Below are 19,842 nucleotides of genomic sequence, written 5' to 3' on the forward strand. Positions count from 1 at the left end.
CAGGGCTTAGCATACACCACTGTTGTCAACATCTCCCATTGGCTAGTCCCACCTAACATGTTGGCTTTTATTGACTGCATTTTAAGGCACCTATCTCTCCACATTCATTGTATAGGGATCTTAGATTCCTAATTCAGGTTTTGTGAATAGTAGTGTTGTTCCTGTAATTTTCTAGGCATCTAAAAGTTAGGCCCTGCGACACTCTATGTTGCAATACTTAAATTCCTTTGTGGATCTGGTCCTTGGTTTTCCGTTTTAACATGGAATCAAGCCCTGCTATCCTTGGCGGTCCTTTCTCAAGCATAATTCGCAATGTAATAGAAACTTCTGTATTCCTTAATATGCAACCCAGATTTTTAACATCTTACACAAACGGTAGTTTGAAGTAATGGCCTAGAACATTGTAATGCTTTAGTAGCATCAAAGAACTGAAGACCTCTGATGGTGGTGTAATGGGTCCAACTTTCACTTTCTCATCTCATATTGGAGAAGACATTTGCAATGATCTTTTACAATAATCAGTTTGCTCTCTGGTCAAGGTATGACTTGAACACAAAATTTTTAGTATCTAAAACTGACTTCATATCCCGAGATACAAGCTTAAAATAACTATTCAAGAACTATTATTTATGTTGAGCATCATGGTTGAAATCCTGGCCCTATTAAATGAAATGAGAATTTTGCCACTGACTTCAGTGGGATCAGGATTTCACCCTAGGACTATAGCTATATCTATGCAGAGCTCACACGGGAATTGCAGCAGCAGAGCATCAATATGAGAATTCCTCTCAGCATGGAGAAGTGTGCAGCCATCACCATGTGGAAGCTCATGAGTGGCTAGCCAGTTTGGTGTTGGTAAATAAAAGCTGTTGTCATGGAGACATGAGTGGCTATTGAGAGGGTACTGTCATAAAGCTTGGCAATGCGCAGGAGGTTACTGACAGCTTCGAACACCTGGCGTTTCCACATTGTATAGGGGCCACTGATGAGATCCTATTATCTATCCCACCACCACGCTTCAGAGTTCATCAGCAGAAAGGAATATTTTTCCATGAGCATGCAAAACCTGATTGAACTCCATTCTTGCAATAGCCACCAACTTGTCTGTGATGGTCCATCTTTTTTTGTTTCCTTCCTGCACCAAAATTATGAGTTCAAATATAGAAGAAGCAGAGACAGTAGGAAAATGAGAGTGGACTGTCCAGAGGTAACTTTTGCATTGCAGGAATGGCACATCAGAAAAAAATGTTTTAAAAACTGCCTCCTTCTCCTTTGGAATTTGAGTGAGACCCATCAGAGATTTCAAATGTTTGAATAATTCCTAGCCAGTCACATTCTTTCAGATATCTTTACACATAGGAGAATGCTTTCCCACAATCTAGGGAACTTTTTCTTGTCAACCTTGTTTTCCCCTTTTAAATTTTTATTACTGGACCCCCTGCCAACATAGTAATAAGTCATCTGAACATGAACGCACCAGTTTACACTCTAAATTATAGTGGAGAAAACCTATTCCACCTTTACTCTTCGTAGTTTACTCTAGTTTACAGCTAATTTAATGTTTAACTCCATTGCAGTACATCTGGTACTTAATGATACAGCATCTGTTGCAGTACTACGGATACCTTGGTATAGCAGTGATTGGGCTATTGGGAAGATGGGTGTTAATATCATTATTTCATCTAAGTATCTTAGTTCAGTCTGCCTTCATCATGCTTACAGGAATACTTAAATTGGCAACACCACTTGCAGGCAGTGAAAGAAGTTATGTGCCAGTGAAAATGCCCTTATTCAAAATCAAATTGGATATGCATAGTAATTCTCTTAAGTGTTCAACTGTGTTGTGGATTATCAGATACATTAATTATCCAACTCCATTGCCAAGTTTATTTTCTGATTAGAAGAACAGGAGTACTTGTGGCACCTTAGAGACTAACAAATTAGTTAAGGTGCCACAAGTACTCCTGTTCTTCTTTTTGCGGATACAGACTAACACGGCTGTTACTCTGAAACTTTTCTGATTAGATTCATGAGCATGGTCCCCACAGTGATGCAGACCAAGAGAAGTAAACCAAAGAATATTTGGCACAGTTATATAAATGAAAATCTAAGACATTTTGGAACTTCCTCAAAGTTGTCAAAAGGCTTGCATGAAAACATATAATCTGATTTCAGTGGGATTACTTAAATGCTTAAATTAAGTACATGTGTTTGCAGGAATGGGGCCTATTTTAAAATAAGACCAACAGAAGCAGGAGAGGGAACTCAGAGAGGGAAAAGGGTATGATGAGGGTGAGAACAATGTGATTATGCAATCAGTGGGGAGATTAGTGCATGCATCCTGAAAGTGAATTTTGTTTATATTCATTTGTTCATTTTATTAAAGCCATAGCTGTAACCTTAAAACAGTAAGTTTTGAGAGAGACTTCAAGCAGGAGAAGGTGGAGCTGTGGCAGAAAAGATCAATAAAACTTCTATGTACTTATTTTCAGTATTTAGTATGATAATTTAAGCAGATTTCAAACATTACAAAATTGATTAATTAATTGTTGCTGTTGGTTGTTGTTATTATTATTTGCAGCAGCATAGTCTGGCAGACAAAGATTGATCTAAGTAACAGGAACTCCTGACTTTGAATTCACTCTCTGGCACTGATTTGCTCTGTGGCAGTAGGCATGTGATATAAACTTGCTGCTTCAGGTTCCTGGACTATAAAATGGTAATATTATACTTACCTGCCATTCAGAAGATTAATTATTTAAGGTTGTGCATATCTCTGAATTATACTAAGTGTTACTGTTTGAATATTAAAATATGAAAAACCTACATTACATTAACATTGACAAAAACAAACGTGTCAGCCCTATTGTAACTAGTGACTGTAATACACCAGGATATAGCAGAGGACAATGCAATAAAAAAGCAATGCTATACCACTGAAAAAAGTGTTAGGGTATAAGCCTGGGTAACTTTAATTGTGAGAAAAGCGTAGTCACCTTATTGTCTTAATAGTTATAGAACTGAATTTATAATGAAAATGAGGGAAGCAGCCACTCCAGCTGCGTATTAGCGATTAATGACAGGGGCTCTGAGCCTGATCACACACGCATTTCTTTAAGTTTATGCACCTGATTAGTTCCATTGACATCAGTGGGGCAGCCCCCTTGGGAAATGTTATGCGCCTGGCAGATCCACGACCCCGTTATCGATGACAGACACACGAAAGAGCAGCCAGGCTGTGAACTGTTACTGGGCCTTTCCAAACCCTAACAAATTAAGCTTTTTTGGGGGGGCAAAGGGGTATGAGAGTATATTAGAGCAGGGTAAATTTCTACCCTCCGAACAAAACCCCTCGCGTTCGTCAATTAATTTTACGGTGCTGCGCGTAGTAGGTGGTCCCGGTGCCTTTCCCACGACCGAACAGCGAAGATTACCCAGCCCGGATTAGAACCTGGCACCTCCTCCTTCCCTAGGCAGCTGCGCTAATCAATGCGCCACCCAGTCAACCGGCCAAACAGCCTCTTCTTGGCATTCGAGGCGAGCGCGCCCCTCTTAGCGCTTGCGCGTTCACGAGGAAGGCGGCGTGCGTCTGTCCGGGGTCCGGCACCGTTTTACATCCGGGTCCCGCAACTCCTCCCTCTCCCGCCGCCGCTCTGGACGCTTCGGGGGCCACCCCCCCGCCGGCTGGCCGGCGCCGGGCGCTCCAATGAGAGCGGCTGCCTCTCCCTGCCTCGCGGAGCCAGGCGGCGCCGGCCGGAGCCCGAGTCCCGGCCCTGCGTGCGCGAGTCCGGCCAGCAGGCGAGGATGATGCCGGCTCTGGCCGCCCAGAGGCGGGGATGGCGCTGCCTCTACCGGCTGTACCTGCGGTGCCAGGCGGCGCAGCTCAGCCGGGTCTGCCACGGTGAGTGGGGGCTGGCGGGGAAGCAGGGCCCTCCAGCCCCCTTTCCCCGGCCGCTGCCCACCCTGCCCGGACCCACTGATGACACGGCTCTCCTAGGGCGCCTCCCCCCCCACCTTACCCCTCCCACACGGCCACGCTGCCAGACCCTCAGTGTAGCCTCCCCCTGTGATCTGGGCTCCCCGCAGTCCCCCCCCCCATACAGTGCCGCCCCAAAACCCCCCATATCTTATCCCATAGTCTATTTCCAAAATCCCCTTAAAACCTTCTGTCTCTCCCACTCCATGATCCATCATATTCCTACAATTTGCCAAAACCTGGTGCTCTTCAATTACACTCCCATATTCCCGTTTGTTCCTTATCCTCACCACTTCAATGCTCCTCTTACCAGCTCGGCGTCTCTCCAAGGTCCCATCATAATTCATATTTCATAGCCCTTAGCCTGTCTCACTTTTTGTCTGTCCACTGTGCTAAAGGGAGCACCCCCAATGTTTTCTCATCTTGACCTCTGTCATTTAAAAATTGCCTGTTTGCTGTGTTGCAAATAGCCTCTCCCACCTATTCCCTGTTGAAATTGACTGAAGTAATCAGTATGGGATGAGGCAAAAAGTGGACAATAAAAGTACTGGATAATAAACTGGAGGAAACAGTCCTGCACTGAATGTTACGGGGGATAAACTAATGTGACTTAAGAGGTCTTTTTTGTATCTGAACTTCTATGAAAAGGAAGTAGTTGAGTAAATTTCATGACGACTTCCTGTAGATCAGGTTCTTAATCATTGTGATGTCTAGGGCCACATTGGCAACTTGCGGAAACCCAATATTTTTAATAAAAATTCATTTATATATTTTCTTGTATGATGGGCAGAAGTTTCAGAAATTGCTTGTCCTTTGAGTTCACTAGCAATAAAAACCTGCAGCTGGTCAGTTTTATGATCATGTGGTAGTGGGAGAAGAGCTTGCTTGGGTATGCCTACATAGCATTTTAGGGCGATACTCCCAACCCTGGTCAATAGCGCTAATAGCCCTAGCTCTAAATATAGCACTTTGAACTAGTTAGTTTCTTGCTTTTGTAGAATCCATATAATTCTTTTCATATAGCTGTTTTCTCCAAAACACATGCTGTACTGCTGTTTTATATAAAAGCTGCCTAGGACTCTTGAGTAAACTTTCCAGTGTATATCACAGACCGTTTCTGAAAATAAACACAATAGTTTGAAGCAAGAATGTAATGGCTGAATTATTTTAGTCCATTATCAAGAGGTTTCCTCTTTGAATGTGAAATGTAGATACATTCAAAATACAGTTGGGTTTAAAAGCATGCATTTGTCAAGTACCATAAAGTGTTGTTTCTGTAATTTCTTAATTTATTAGACATGTGTTTAGCAGAGCATATTGAACTTTGGCATGGTATTTAAAGGGCTTTTGTTATCTGAATCACTTTGACATTAATGTAACTTGCATATATTTTGTGTACAGTACCTTTATATTCAGATGTGTCTGTTCTAGCTGTAGTGGAACATAATGTATGTAAAAGGCTGTAAGGAATTTTTATGGAGCGCATGCTTTTATCAAACAATCTCTATGATTGTGTTGTGAGATGACTTGTGTAATAATAATGTAGTCCTCTGTTTAATGTCCAGTTATATGCAATGCAAGTAAGATAAGCAGTACTTGATTTTATAAGTATTTCCCAAAGACACCACACCAGCTTTTTTTTTAAAGTAGGTGGTTGCATTTCAATGGTGGATGAAGTTATGTTTGCAGAGAAGATATATGCATTTTATGTGTCGATGCTTTGCTTGCTTATGTTGCTTAACAGAAGTTGGCTGCTAATGCTGATGGACCAGAACTGTGTTCAGTAAATTTGGTATACTGTGGGACAGTCTTTTAACACTAGCAATTGCCTGGTAAAAGTGGTGTCTCTGCAAACACAGAGAAAATGTTTGTGTGTAATATTTATGTATCACACTGTAAATCACACTTTAATTGTGGCTTATATGTTGTGGGTTGAGATATTACACCTGAATTGCAGACATCTATTACATATTTAGTCCATTAAAATATTTGTTTTTGGGTGTAGGGAGTGGAATTAAAGGACAAAACTGTTAGGATTATCTTGCTAATAGTTTTGCAGTGTATGCCATTGTCATTCTACTGTAATATCCTCTCTGACTGCCAAGTATTTTGGTCATTATAAAGATGGTTTTGTGCAGAGGGTGATTAAAATAGGGTTTATTCGAGCAGTAAGACAATCTTAAAGTAGCTTTCTGTTAGATAACTAAGAGACTCTCATGCAGTGTTTCAAAGGACTAGGATATGTGAGAAATTTAGCAAAACATATGAAAGTATATTTGTGTGTTAAAATGCTTGAGGAGAAGACAGGAGAAGCTTGGGAAATTGGTGAAAGGACTAGTTTTAGCTGTGTAGAGTTTATGAAATTCGAGCACACAGGTAAAATGGGCAAAAATATTTATTAAAAGCTAATTTCCATAACTAATCTTGGCAACTCCTATTGAAACACACTTTCTCTTTTCTTCTCAAACTGATATGTGTAAAACTTTTTTCTTCTCAGGGTGGCCAGGCTCAATGAAATGTGGAAGTCTCTCTCACATACTGCCATGCAGTCATCTACCAGTCCAATCACTGAGTCAAGTGAGAGTTTACACCTCTGATGGTCAGAAAAAAGGCCCTGTACCAGGTCCTGAAGGAGCTGTGCACAGACCTGGAACAGGTCTGTGTGCTTTACATTTGTTTCGTGAATGTATGGGATGTGGTTCTTACCTGTTTTATATTTAAAAGGAGCAGATATACTAGAGCATTTATTCAGCAAATGATTCTGTTAGTTTGCCTTGTGCAATTAAAAACAAATCACAGTGTAGAACTGCATGTATTATTATGCTACAGCTGCAGAATTTGGAAATAGTCAAACCTCCCTCCGTATATCAAGACTTCCAGTGAATGAGCATGGGTAAAAACTGAGATAGATTTCCTTTTTGTAAATATATGTTAAATGATAAATGTTGGGGAGAGACAGGATGGCTCAAGGGATAGATAATGGGATGCCTCTACAGTTTAGCAATCTGCCCCTGTTTAGTTACTTGTATACAATGAGTTGGTGCTAAAGATTGAATTGGCATAAAAATTGAACATGCTGATTAGTAGTAATTCCTTCCCCTCATGCTTGAGGCAAAATGGTGAGAAAGCTTAACCTGCTGTTTAAGCTGTAGATGTTCTGAGTATAGAGGATTTCACCCTGTAGAACTGTTAATCCGGCAATGTCCACAAGTACAAAATTATGTAACATTTAATATTGTGGAGAAGCCCACAGGCAACTTTTACTGTTGTGGAACTGGATGGCCCTGGAATTCCTACTGGAGAACTCTTCCCTACAGTTGCTTGAAGGTCTTATTTTTTTTCAGTCTTAAGCCAGATGTCTCATATTCCTGGTAGGACAGGAGCACTACCAATTCTGAGTACTTCTGTTCAAGCTGGTGACGGCACCAAAGCGCTTCACGAAAGTCGTCTCTGTGGGGGCGACCCAGATGAGGCACAATGGCCGCACCATCTTCCTGTATCTAGATGATTGGCTACTAATGAGTAGATCATGTCAGGAGGTCCAGTTGGTGATCCTTGTCTTATTGCACCTTCTGACATCACTGGGGGTCTGTGTAAACAGAGAAAATTCCACTTTGACTCCTACAAGGACTATAGATTTTTATCGGAGTGACCTAGAGTCATCCTCAGGAAAAGCCTACCTTCTTATAGGCTGATTTCAGGCTATTCATAGCCTGATAAATCAAGTCACCCTCAAATCTTGCACCACAATCAGGGTCTGCCTTTTCCTACTAGGCCATATGGCTGCGTGTACATACAAAACACTCAAGTATCAGAGGGGTAGCCGAGTTAGTCTGAATCTGTAAAAAGCAACAGAGGGTCCTGTGGCACCTTTAAGACTAACAGAAGTATTGGGAGCATAAGCTTTCGTGGGTAAGAACCTCACTTCTTCAGATACAAAACACTGTTTGCCAGACTCTGCATTTGCTACCTGTAGGCCTGGCTTCAGTTTGTTTATTCAACAGACAAGGACAACATGAATACCAGTGTAACAATCCCACCAAAAGTCAGAGCCTCTCTCGTTTGGTGGATGAAACTAGACCAGGTACAAGTGCGAGTTTCCTTTCTTCCACCCATCCCTGACACAATCCTAATCACGGATGCATCATTCATAATATGGGGACCACATATGGACAATCACACTACACATGCATGGTACGTGTTCCCCATGGGAGGCCAGATTGCATATAAATCTTCGGGAGATGAGGGCAGTTTTTCTAGCCTGCAACATATTTTACTCCCTCATAACCTCTCCCCACATCCAAATAATGTCGGTGACTGGGCTTTTTATGTAAACAAACAGGGTGGAGAAAAATCTCTTCCTCTGAGTATAAAGGAAGTGATTTACCTACCAGATGTGCAGAATACTCTGGCGGATTATCTCAGTAGGTACTTCTCCATAGACCATGAGTGGGAAATACACAATTCCCTCTTGACTGAAATCTTCACTGAGTGGATAACACCATCTTGGGACCTATTCTCCTCACAATCAAGCAAGAAATTCAACCTCTATTATTCCAGAGCATCATTAGGTTGAGACTCCAGGGATGATGCCCTTGTGTTATTCTGGATGGACCATCTGAGGCAGGGGTCGGCAACCTACGGCACGCGTGCCAAACACGGCACGCGAGCTGATTTTGAGTGGCACGCTGCCTGCCCGGTGAGAGGAGGAGGAGGAGGGGCAGAGGGGCCGGAAAGCACCACGCTGGCGGAAGAAGCGGAGGGGGAGGGAAGCTTGGCTGCTGCAGGACCAAGCTTCTGCCTCCTGCCCCGGCAGGGAGGAGTGGGGGGAGGGGGATCTTTTAACTCAGGACAAAGGATCTTTTAACTCAAGACAAAGGCAGGATCAGACATCCCAACCCAGACCTTAATCTCATGGCCTGGTAGTTGGATGGTCCTCAGATTTGGAATGTTCATGGTCTGAGGCCATCCACACTATCCTTAATAACAGCAGAAAAATGTCCACTAGAAAATGCTGTTTATCTAAATGGAGGTGTTTCTATACCTGGCCACAACGGAATCAGTTATCACCAGAATCAGCAGGTGTCCTTGTCATTTTAGATTATCTTCTATCCTTCAAAATGTCAGAGCTTTTTTTTAGTTTGCTGCCAGGTGGACTTTCAGCTGTCAATGCCTTTCATCCTCCAGTGGAAGGCCACTCTATCTTACTCACCCAATCACAATTCAATTCTTGAAAGGTCTCATTAGGACCTTCCTGTTGGTGATGAAACCCACACCACCATGGGACTTCAGCTTGGTGCTGTCAGTTCTTACCAGATCACCTTTTGAATCAATGGCCACATGCTCCATGTCACAGCTCTCCATGAAGGTTGCCATCACATTGGCTATGTGGGTGAGCAAACTGGGAGCACTCGTTTTAAACCTACAGTATGCCATATTTCATAGAGAAAAGATCTCCCTTCATCTCCGCCTGAAATTGATCCCCAAAGTTATTTTAGAGTTTCACATGAACCAGCCTCTTCGCTTACTGATATTCTGCCCAAAGCCGCCTCTTTCCAGCAAGAAAAAGAGGCTGCACTTCCTCCATTGCAAACGGATCTTGGCCTCTTCTCCGCAAAGAACAAAAGCAGTTAGGAAAACACGAAGACCATTTGTCACAATAGCGGAGCAATGGTGAGGGCATGTTATCAGCACAGAAACTCTCTAAGTGGATCTCTGGATACATATTTCTGTGTAATCAGTTGGCATGTATTTTCCCCCTGAATGGGGTGAGGGCCCACTCTGTGAGCACACAAAGAACCTCAATGGCATCTCTTTGAGAAGTACCAAGTACTTGATATTTGTAAGACCTCTACCTGGAGGTCCATCCATGTCTTTATGAAGCATTATGCTCTGGTCTAGGCTTCCTCAGCATCTGCAGCTGTGGGGACAGCAGTGTTAGACATCCATACCAACTGCATCCTCGTACCCTCCACTTATTTCAGTACTGCTTACCAATCAACCATGTGTGCAATATACATAGGGACCAGTGCTTGACGAAATGGAGGTTACTTACCTGTAATTGAGGTTCTTCGAGATGTGTAGTTCTTATTTATATTCCACTACCTGCCCTCCTTCCCTTCTGCTTCATATCCTGTCTGATTCACGGTAAGAAGGAACTGAGAGGCATCGGTCCACTCTGCCCTTTATGCCTTTAATTGCGAGAACGGGGAGAGCAACTGCTTATGTGCGGATCAACAGACGCTACTTGCTACAAATCTCCTGTCTCAGGCATGTGGAGCACATGTGTATTCACATGTGGAATACAGATAGGGACCACACATCTCCAAGAACCTCTAGTTACAAGTAAGTAATCTCAGTTTTTAGTGATTATGTCCTTAGGTAAGTCTGTCAACCTTTTTGAGCCTCCATTTCCCTATAAGTAAAAAATGGGATATTTTCCTACCTGACTGGGCATTCTGAAGATTAATTTATTAATGTTTAAAGGGCATCTCAACCTCTGTCCATCCAAAGATCAGCAGTTCTGAATTCTAATACTCCATTCTTTTCTTATTGGCTCATTGTGTTTTTTGTCAAGTCTCCAGAGCAGGGTAATATATTTTAAAAGGGTACTTAATGCTGTCTGAACAGTCAAATATAAATCTTGACATTTGATGTGTAATAATTTTTTTCCTATGAAAGTTTATGGCATAACCTTTCATTAAATAATGTCACTGAGCTACGTTTTTGAACAAGAAAAAAATTATCTGTACAATAGAAGGTGACTTCTGGCAAACTGGAAGTAAATATGCCAGACAATCTTGTCTGTGTATATGAAGAACGATAGTTTGTCAATGCCCATTCTTTTTAAGTATGATGAGAAATGAACAGCAAAGAGTATCTTATTTATTTTGAACCTTTTTTTTTTTAACATTGGTGTTCTTCAGGCTATCCAGAGAGCAGGTAACACTTTTCAACAGGAAGAAAAGGGCTGAGTTATTTTTAGGCTTTTCCAAACTCACTTGCTGCAAGATTAGTGCAAATACATTAGAAACTGTTTTGTGTGTTTTTTTTTTTTTTTTTTTTTTTTCTTACTGTTACCTCGGTCTTTCCAAAATAATATACTCAGACCATGTTAGACCTTCTTGGTAGTTCCTGTAATATCTAATGGCTACGTGCTTGACTTAAGAGTAGTTGTGTAGCCTTAGCTTCAAGAATATTTGACTTTTGAATAATTCAAATCAGATGTTAAGTCAGGAGCCTCTCATTAAGCAACATAGACCTACTTGAAGAATCCTTAAGGTCTTCTGAGTACTCCAAATTGCTTCAGTTTCAATAAAATTAGTTTTAATTTTGCTAATGACAGCAGATGTGTGGCAAACATCCAGTGCTAGAGTACTAACACAGCATTAGATCTGTTATTGGAATCATAAGGATTTTATTCTGATGATAGTGAGTTTAGATGATGATTTTCAAAATAAATATTCAGACATGCATTTGAACTATCTGATAGCTTGCATTTGGAATTTGAAATGTTAATATACTTCTGTTGTCCAGTTTCAACAGAAATTCATGACACAAGAAAATCTATGGATTTTGATTTTTCACAAGCTACTGTGTTCTTCAAAATCTTAGCTCTTTTGTTTAAAATGTTTCCAGGTCTTCAGGTGGTTTTTAATCTGTAAACCAAAGCATTTGTGATATTTTCTGCAGACAGAAAATATACAGTTTTAGACTTCATTATCTTACTAATGGGGTAGTAACTGCAAACCTCAATTCTTACTGCTTACAGGTAAAATTTTGCATCAAGTTTGTCCAGAACTATAAAGATGCAGCTGAAAACATTTTGATTCATGACCATTTTCGAATAGCTTACAATACAGTGAAAACCCTAACAACTTTGTTGAATATCAAATTTCAACTTTCAGTGTTTAAATTAATGTGTATTAATATTTATACATTATCTAATTCACATTATATGAGAGTATTCACAAATACAGTACAATGAGCTAAAAGTGGTCAATTTTTAATTCACATGATAGTAATATAACTTTATGCAATTTTCTGCTGGCCTGCTAACAATAGTCTTTTATTTTATTTAATTATAATTGTTTACATGTATCAGCAGTGAGGGTTTTTTTATTTTTTTACAGCACGGGATACCACCAGTGCAGGCCAAAAACCACTTTTATTGCAAGAGCCAATCCAAGTAAAAGGTAAACATGTATGTTATGTTGCAATGGTACAGTTGTTAGGCTGTGGTGTTTCCTTTTAAGGTATCTTTCCGACTTTAGAAGTTATGAGACTTGGAGGAAATCATCTTTGAACATTAGGAGGCCCATGAGTAAGTAGGAAGTGTGTAAGATAGTTTGTGTCTTGGGCTTACTTACATACACATTTGTGGAAAAACACTCACATATCAACTTTCCATTTGGTGTCTGTTTCTTTTAGAGAATGTCTTCTGAAAATAGTACTACTCAGAGATGGAGTGAATAATTAGAAATAGTGTTGCTGCCAAAAGTGTGGCTTTAACTACCACTTTAAGCTGATAAATCTATATATCAGCTGATGAACTATGATTTGTCTCCCTTCATCCAGTCTAGTATCTCAGCCTGTCTTTCATCTGTTCATGGATGTCCAGTCAACATCTTAAACTCAGCGTGGCCAAAACTGAGATTTTTGATCTCTTCCCCCACTCCTAGCCTCAAGCCCTCCTTTCTCCCCTTTCTCTTATCATGATGAAAAACATTTAAGAATGCTGCAGCTAAAACACCTTGGCTTGTCATTCTGACCGTGTCAGCCCCTTTCTTCCAGGGGTTCCCTTTTCACACTTGCTTCCTTGTCTTTAAGACCTGCCATAAGTTAACTTCAGCCTACCTAGCTAATATAACTTATTGTCATGTTGACTGCTGCCTTATCTCCACCAGTACTCCTAGTCATTGCTACTTACTGGTCATCTTCTTCCTTAACCACCTCTGTGCTTTTAACTACTCAGTACTTTATGCATGGGGAAAAACTCCCTGATAAAATCTGAATTGTTGTACTTTATATTCCTTTAAATCCTTTAAGACTTGCCTCTGCTCCAATACCTACAAAACTCAGGCTGCTGATCCTGGCTAGACAGGTGACACTCTGCCTGTTCCTCCTCTCTCCTCTTCTACTTCCTTACTCTAAGCCCAATTAACACTCACTTCTCCCCTCTTCCCCCATCTACAGTACATGTAATTAACAAAGCGGTTCATTTGCTTGTATGTTCTGTTCATATCCTCGAACCTTCATCAGTTTGGGCCTATTGTTGCTAAGGAAAGGTGTGTTTTGTATAAAGAGATAGCTAATTTACTGTAAAGCAAACAAACCCACAACTTTTTCCTAGTGAAAAAGGGTGAGGATTCCCTCTTTTGTATTTGTATGATGCTCAGCTCAATGGGGCTGTATAGGCCTTTAGGCACAATTGTATCCTAAATATTTACTATTACAAATAGTAATGAAATAACAAAGCGCTGAAAACGCTTAAAGGTTATATTTTAAAGAATTAAAAAAAATGTTTTTTATTACATTACTGTGGAAACTTAAAATTGACATTATTTTTCAAATTTGTCTTTTATTTTGAAATATTGAGTGGATACTTTGTGACCTTTTGCTAATCTATAACCCAAGATATTAAAGTTAATAAACTTTTTCAAGGGTTAGTTTAAAGAAAAAAAATTAAAGCATGCAAGAGCCATTTTCTCTATTTGACAATTGTTCTCTTCCATTGCACTGCCCAAGCAACTCTTTGGTAGTGTCCATTAGATCCAAAGAGATCGTGATGCAGCACATACTACTAGATGCTGAAATTTACTTTAAAACAGTGTTGTAGATTAAAAAACCCACTGGATGCCATAAATACACCAGAATTTTTGTAAATAAATGCTGAAATTTGTAATGCCTGTGGGTTACTTGGTGTCAGCTGAAACTTTTTGCTTCAAAGCTTCCAGAATTCAGACCAGAAAGAAGGCACACATGTTAACATTGAGGATAGTTAACCATTGGAACAAGTTAGCAAGAAATGTGGATTTTTAATCGCTTGAAGACTTTAAATCAGGACTAGATATCTTTCTAAAAGATATGCTGTAGCTCCAACAAAAGTTGTTGGCTTGATGCAGGAATTACAGGGTGAAGACTAAAGGCCTCTGTTATGGAGGAGGTCAGACTAGAATCCTAGAGGTCTCTTCTGGCCTTAATCTGTGAATTGTAAATTTTCAAAGATCTCTGTTCTCCTTTAATACACCTAATATCCTTATCAACTGTAACTATTCTTTAATGGCAACCTGCCTAACATATTAACAAAAGTAAACTGAATAGTGATTTTAAAATTAAAAATCACTGTAAGGATGTTGTACTTGGGTGACAAGCAGCCAAGAATGGCATAACTGAAAGTAAGATACATTTGCATTTAAAATTGTATATGTTCTCATGGTCTCCTGCTTGTGCATCAAATTCTAAAAAGATTATAGTAGAATCTCCTAGGTAGATGCTACATATAAACAAGGAATGTGTACTTTTAATTGTTCTACAGTCCACAAAGCAGAGTATGGCAATTTGGAGAGAGAGAACTCTGGAAAGTACTAGGTGGAGTATTTAAAAAATAAAAAAGCGGAGGGTACGGTCTGTTTCAGTTCTGGTTTAGTTCTGAAAAGATCAGTAGCAATAGCAAAATAATTAACTACTGAGATTAGAAAATAATTTGCTAAGTCTTTGGCCACCAGTGACTGAGTAGAATATGTTCATATCTGCTTTTTTTGTTGCCAGAATAGCAATTTTTATTATATTAAATGACAAAATTAAGTTAAATTACTCTGTTCTTAACAATGTTTATTTCCATTCTGTCCAGAAAATTAATTTTTCTATCAGAGTACCTTCCTCTTTTACTTCTCTTGTTAAACCTCTTTATCCCAGAATCCCTGGCAGGAAGGAAGAATTTACATGTCTCCATTTAAATGGGGTAAATTCACTATTTCCCATGATTTCACGGAGGGCTAAATTGTCTTTCAGAGCCTATACTATAGCATGCTCAATATGACTTTTAATTGCACTTAATAATACTTTTTTTTTTTTTTTTTTTTTTTTTTTAGTTAAAGCAGTTCTTAAAAAGAGAGAGTATGGACCAAAATACACACAAAATAATTTCATCACTGGTGTCAGAGCAATAAATGAGTTCTGTCTTAAATCCAGGTACAGTAGTTTAAGTGAGTTAAAGTATAATTGTCTATATATTTTTGACTTGTTTGTATGTGTTTCAGAAGTGAAGAATGGCTTAGCACTGTGGGACACTAATCCTGATTGAAATGTCTAGGCGCCACTCCAATGTACACAGTAAATTGTAGACTGACTGAGCTGACGCTTCATTTGAAAATGACTAAGCTTCAAGCTAATTGCAATCATGGTGGCTGATGGATTCAAACTCTTTCAAAGGGGCATTGTAATAGTTTAAAAAATATATATATATATATATATATATATATATATACATAAAAACAAAATTAACTTCATTTAAGTTCTCTTTCCAACACCGCTATCCTTCCTCTTCTCTAAAGTGCTGACTCTGCATGCCAAGAAGTGCAGATCCTATTAGTCACTGAAGAGACAATGCTGTCTCTAGAACAGCCAGCTTTTCATAGGGGGCACAGGCAACCTTGTAACAGTAGTTAAAAACCTTGCAAATCTCTAAAATATGAAAGCCCACTTAGAAGCCATAGGAAGCTTCATGTTAAACTTTACTTGAGAATTATATCTGTTTACATGTGCTTATTATTATATTATATAATATAATATAATTTATTATATAAATTAATCTATAGGCAGATTAATTTGAAAATATATTTGTTGGCTTTTACATAGAAAGTTCTGGACAGAAATAATAGGACCATAGGTTAGTTATTGTGATCAAACCAAATGATTTCCTATTTTTTATATATAAACATCTTCTGTAATCGAGTGTCTTGATTCAGATGGTGGAGGAAGTAACTAGGGGGACAGCCATCTTAAACTAGATTCTGACTAACAGGAAGGAATTAGTTGTGAATCTGAAGGTGGAAGGCAATTTGGGTGAAAGTGATCATGAACTAGAGTTCATGTCTCTAAGGAAAGGAAGGAGTGAGAGCAGCAGAATAAGGACAATGGACTTTTAAAATGCAGGCTTTAACAAACTCAGAGAACTAATAAGTAAGGTCCTATAGTAAGAAAATGTAAGGGGAATAAGCAGTTCAGAAAAGCTGGCAGTTTCTAGAAAAGACAATATTAAAGTACAAAGAAAACTATCGCAAAGCGAAGGAAAGATAGGAAGAATAGTAAGAGGCCAATTTGGTGGTATGAGGAGCTCTTTAATGACCTGAAAATCAAAAAGGAATATATAGAAAGTGGAATCATGGACCAATTCTTAACTGTGAGTACAAAAGTATAGCACAAGCATGTAGAAATCAGAGCAAAATCAGGCTAAGAAACAAAATGAGTTACAGCTAGCAAGGGGCACAAAAGGCATAAGGAGAGGTTCTATAAATACATTAGGAGCAAGAGAGAGACAAAGGAAAGCATAGGTCTACTACTTAAGTGAAGAAAGAGATCTGCTAATGGACTGCACCAAGAAGGCCGTGGTGTTGAATGCCTATTTTGCTTCGGTCTTCTCTAAAAAAGTTAATTGTGACCAGAATCTTAACATAGTTTATATTAACAAAAAGGGGGAAGGGAACACAAGCCAGAATAGGGAAAGAACAGGTTAGTTAATATTGGGTAAGTTAGATATATTCAGGTTGTCAGGGCTGGATGAAATGTATCTCCGGGTACTTCAGGAACTACCTGAAGCAATCTCAGAACTGTTAGCAATTATCTTTGAGAACTCATAGAGGACGTATGAGGTCCCAGAGGACTAGAGAAGGGAAAATGTAGTACCTACCCTTAAATAGGGGGAACAAAGAGGACCTGGGGAATTATAGACGAGTCAGCCTAACTTTAGTACCTGGAAAGATGCTGGAACAAATGATTACATAATCTGTTTTTATAAGCACCTAGAGGAGAATAGGTTGATAAGTAGTTCCAAATTTAGAAGCAAAGGAAGATTCCCAGTGTTGTCATTATCACAGAGATAAAGCGACTGCCATTTGCAGATGCAGGCAACCTCTCTCAGGTTTCAGTGCCAGGTGTCTGGAGAATGAAAATATGCTGAATGCAATCATCACTACATGAGTGTCATGGACACTCAACCTAAGCTTAATGCAATGGCAAACAGAGCAGCAGGTAAAGAGTATGAAAATGAAGACAACTATGCTAACATTAGATTCCGGTTTGTTGGAATTGAAAACATTCCTGTAATGAGATCCAGCCTGCAGAAACTTTTAGAAGTCAGTGGTACAAAAGCTCTGTCTATCAACAATTTCTTGTCTGGTTTGGAGAACTCTAGCTGGCTGTGTCATATCAAAGCTGTGTTGGATGCTGCTATCTTCTTAGCCAAAGCAATAGCAGTTGAAAATACAACTATGCTAGTTCATTGCTCTGATGGCTGGGACATGACTTCCCAAGTTTGTTCCCTTGGCTCGCTTGTTGGATTTGTTTTATAGAACAATATAAGGTGTCATGGTTTTGATAGAGATGGACTGGCTCTCTTTTGGACACATTTTCTGACAGGTGTGATCAATTGGATGGTGACCCAAAGGAAATCTCTCCAGTTTTCACTCAGTTTTTAGAAGGTGTGTGGCATCTCACAGAGCAGTTTCCACGAGCCTTTGAATACAATGAAGCTTTTCTCCTTTAGAGCCATGAACATGTCCATTCATGTCAGTTTGGAAACTTCCTTGGAAACTGCCAAAAAGAGCTAGAAGAACTAAAATTAAGAGAAAACTTATTCCTTATGGCCATTCCTTCTGGACGAACAGAAGAAGTATCTAAATTATCTATACAATCCAGATTTTTCCCAGAAACTTGCCCTCTTGGAGCCTAACACAGTGTCCTTCAATTTTAAGTTATGGAGAAATATGTATCATCAGTTTGACTGAACTATGAACTCCAGGCAATCTGTATTTAATTTCATCATGACCATGAATGAACAAAATAAACAACTGGAGAAAGACTTTAAAGAACTGGAAGCTAAAATGAAACTGAGAAACAGGCAACCAGAAGAACTCCTCACTAAGGAACCATTGCAGTCTGTCCATCCTGCTTCACCAGCACTTAACACTTCTTTGTGCTTTAAGAAGGAGCAGCCTCTGTTAACTGTGAATGACTCCATTCGAACTATAGAGGGCAGCAACACAGCAGACAATTGCTGCAGTGAATAAAAAGTAGTAGCCAATATGAATATGTCAAGAACAAATCATGCCAGAACCTAATTTCTTCCTTTGACAGGGTTACTGGCCTTGTGGATAGCAGTCAATATGATATCTTGATTTTTAGTAATGTTTTTGACATTGGCCCACATGACATTCTCATAAGCAAACTGAATTACTATAAAGTGCATAACTTGTTGAAAAGCCATACTCCAAGAGCAGTTATCAATGGTTTGCTGTCAAACTGTGAGAATGTATCTATTGGGGGTCCTGCAGGGCTCTCTTGGGTCAGGCACTATTCAGCATTTTTGTTCATGACTTGAATAATGGAGTGGACAGTATGCTTATAATATTTATGGAAGACTCCAAGCTGAGAGGAGTTGCAAGCACTTTGGTGGACAGGAGATTAGAATTCAAAAGGACCTTGACAAATTGGTCTGAAATTAAAAAGACAAAATTAAATAAAGATAGATGCAAAATACTACACGTTGGAAGGAAAAATCAAATGCAAAATGAGGAATAATTGGCTATGTAGTAGTACTGCAGAAAATAATTTGGAGTTATAGTGGATCACAAATAGTATATAATCCAGCAGTGTGATGCAATTATAAAAAAGGCAAATATCATTCTGGGATGTATTTAACAGGGGTCTCATATGTAAGGCACAGGAGGTAATTTGTTCTGATCTACTTGGCACTAGTGAGGCCTCAGCTGGAGTATTGTCCAGCTTTGGGTATCACACTTTAAGAATGATGTGGACAAATTGGAGAGAGCCCAGAGGAGAACAACAAAAATGATAAAATGTTTAGAAAACCTGACCTCTGAGGGAAGATTAAAAAAACTGGGCATCTGTTGTCTTGACAAAAGACAGCGGAGGGGACACCTGAGAAGTGTTCAGATATGTGAAGAAATGTTATAAAGAGCAGGGCCGGCTTTAGGGTGATTCAGCCGATTCCCTGGAATTGGGCCCCGAAACATCCCGAAGGAGCTGCCGCCAAAGTCCCGTCACTGTCTTCGGCGGCAGCTCAATCGCTGCCGCGGAGGAAGGACCCTCTGCCGAAGTGCTGCCGGAGGCACTGGCAGCCAATTGAGCTGCCACCGAAGTCCCAGCACTGTCGTCATCGGCAGCTCAATCGTTGCCACTGTCTTTGGCATTTCAGTGGAGGGTCCTTCCTCTGCGGCAGCGATTGAGCTGCCGCTTAAGACGGTGGCGGGACTTTGGCGGCAGCTCCTTCTAATTGGGCCCCGCAGTGCCTAGAGCCGGCCCTGATAAAGAGGATGGTGATCAGTTATTCTCCGGGTCCACTGAATGTAGGACAAGTAGTATTGGGTTTAATCTGCAGCAAGGGAGATTTAGATTAGCTATTAGGAAAAACTTTAAGGGTAGTTAAGTACTGGACTAGATTAGCAAGGGAGGTTGTGGAATCTCTGTCATTGGAGGCTTTTAAGAACAGGTTATCTGTCAGGGATGGTCTAGATATACTTGGTTTTCCTCAGTGTTGAGTACTGGATTTATATGATCTCTTGAGGTCCTTTCCAGCTCTACATTTCTGATTCTATAAAGTGTATTACAGTGGGGGGAGGGGGGGG

General features: G+C 39.9%; 1 protein-coding gene and 1 pseudogene across 1 annotated transcript in view; both read left to right on the plus strand.

Annotated features, from left to right (window-relative positions):
• Positions 1 to 3,632: 3,632 nt before the first annotated feature.
• Positions 3,633 to 19,842, plus strand: part of SLC30A9 (solute carrier family 30 member 9) — a 68,870-nt gene continuing 52,660 nt past the window's right edge. Inside the window, exons 1-4 of the mRNA XM_054028836.1 lie at positions 3,633 to 3,901; positions 6,474 to 6,632; positions 12,109 to 12,171; positions 15,070 to 15,169. Coding sequence (XP_053884811.1) covers positions 3,805 to 3,901; positions 6,474 to 6,632; positions 12,109 to 12,171; positions 15,070 to 15,169 — 419 coding nt within the window. The 5' untranslated portion in view covers positions 3,633 to 3,804. The remainder of the gene's footprint in view (positions 3,902 to 6,473; positions 6,633 to 12,108; positions 12,172 to 15,069; positions 15,170 to 19,842) is intronic.
• LOC128837640 (myotubularin-related protein 6-like) lies at positions 15,378 to 18,264 on the plus strand (annotated as a pseudogene).

Source organism: Malaclemys terrapin, chromosome 5 (genome assembly GCF_027887155.1).
Source record: "Malaclemys terrapin pileata isolate rMalTer1 chromosome 5, rMalTer1.hap1, whole genome shotgun sequence".
NCBI classification, from domain to species: Eukaryota; Metazoa; Chordata; order Testudines; family Emydidae; genus Malaclemys; species Malaclemys terrapin.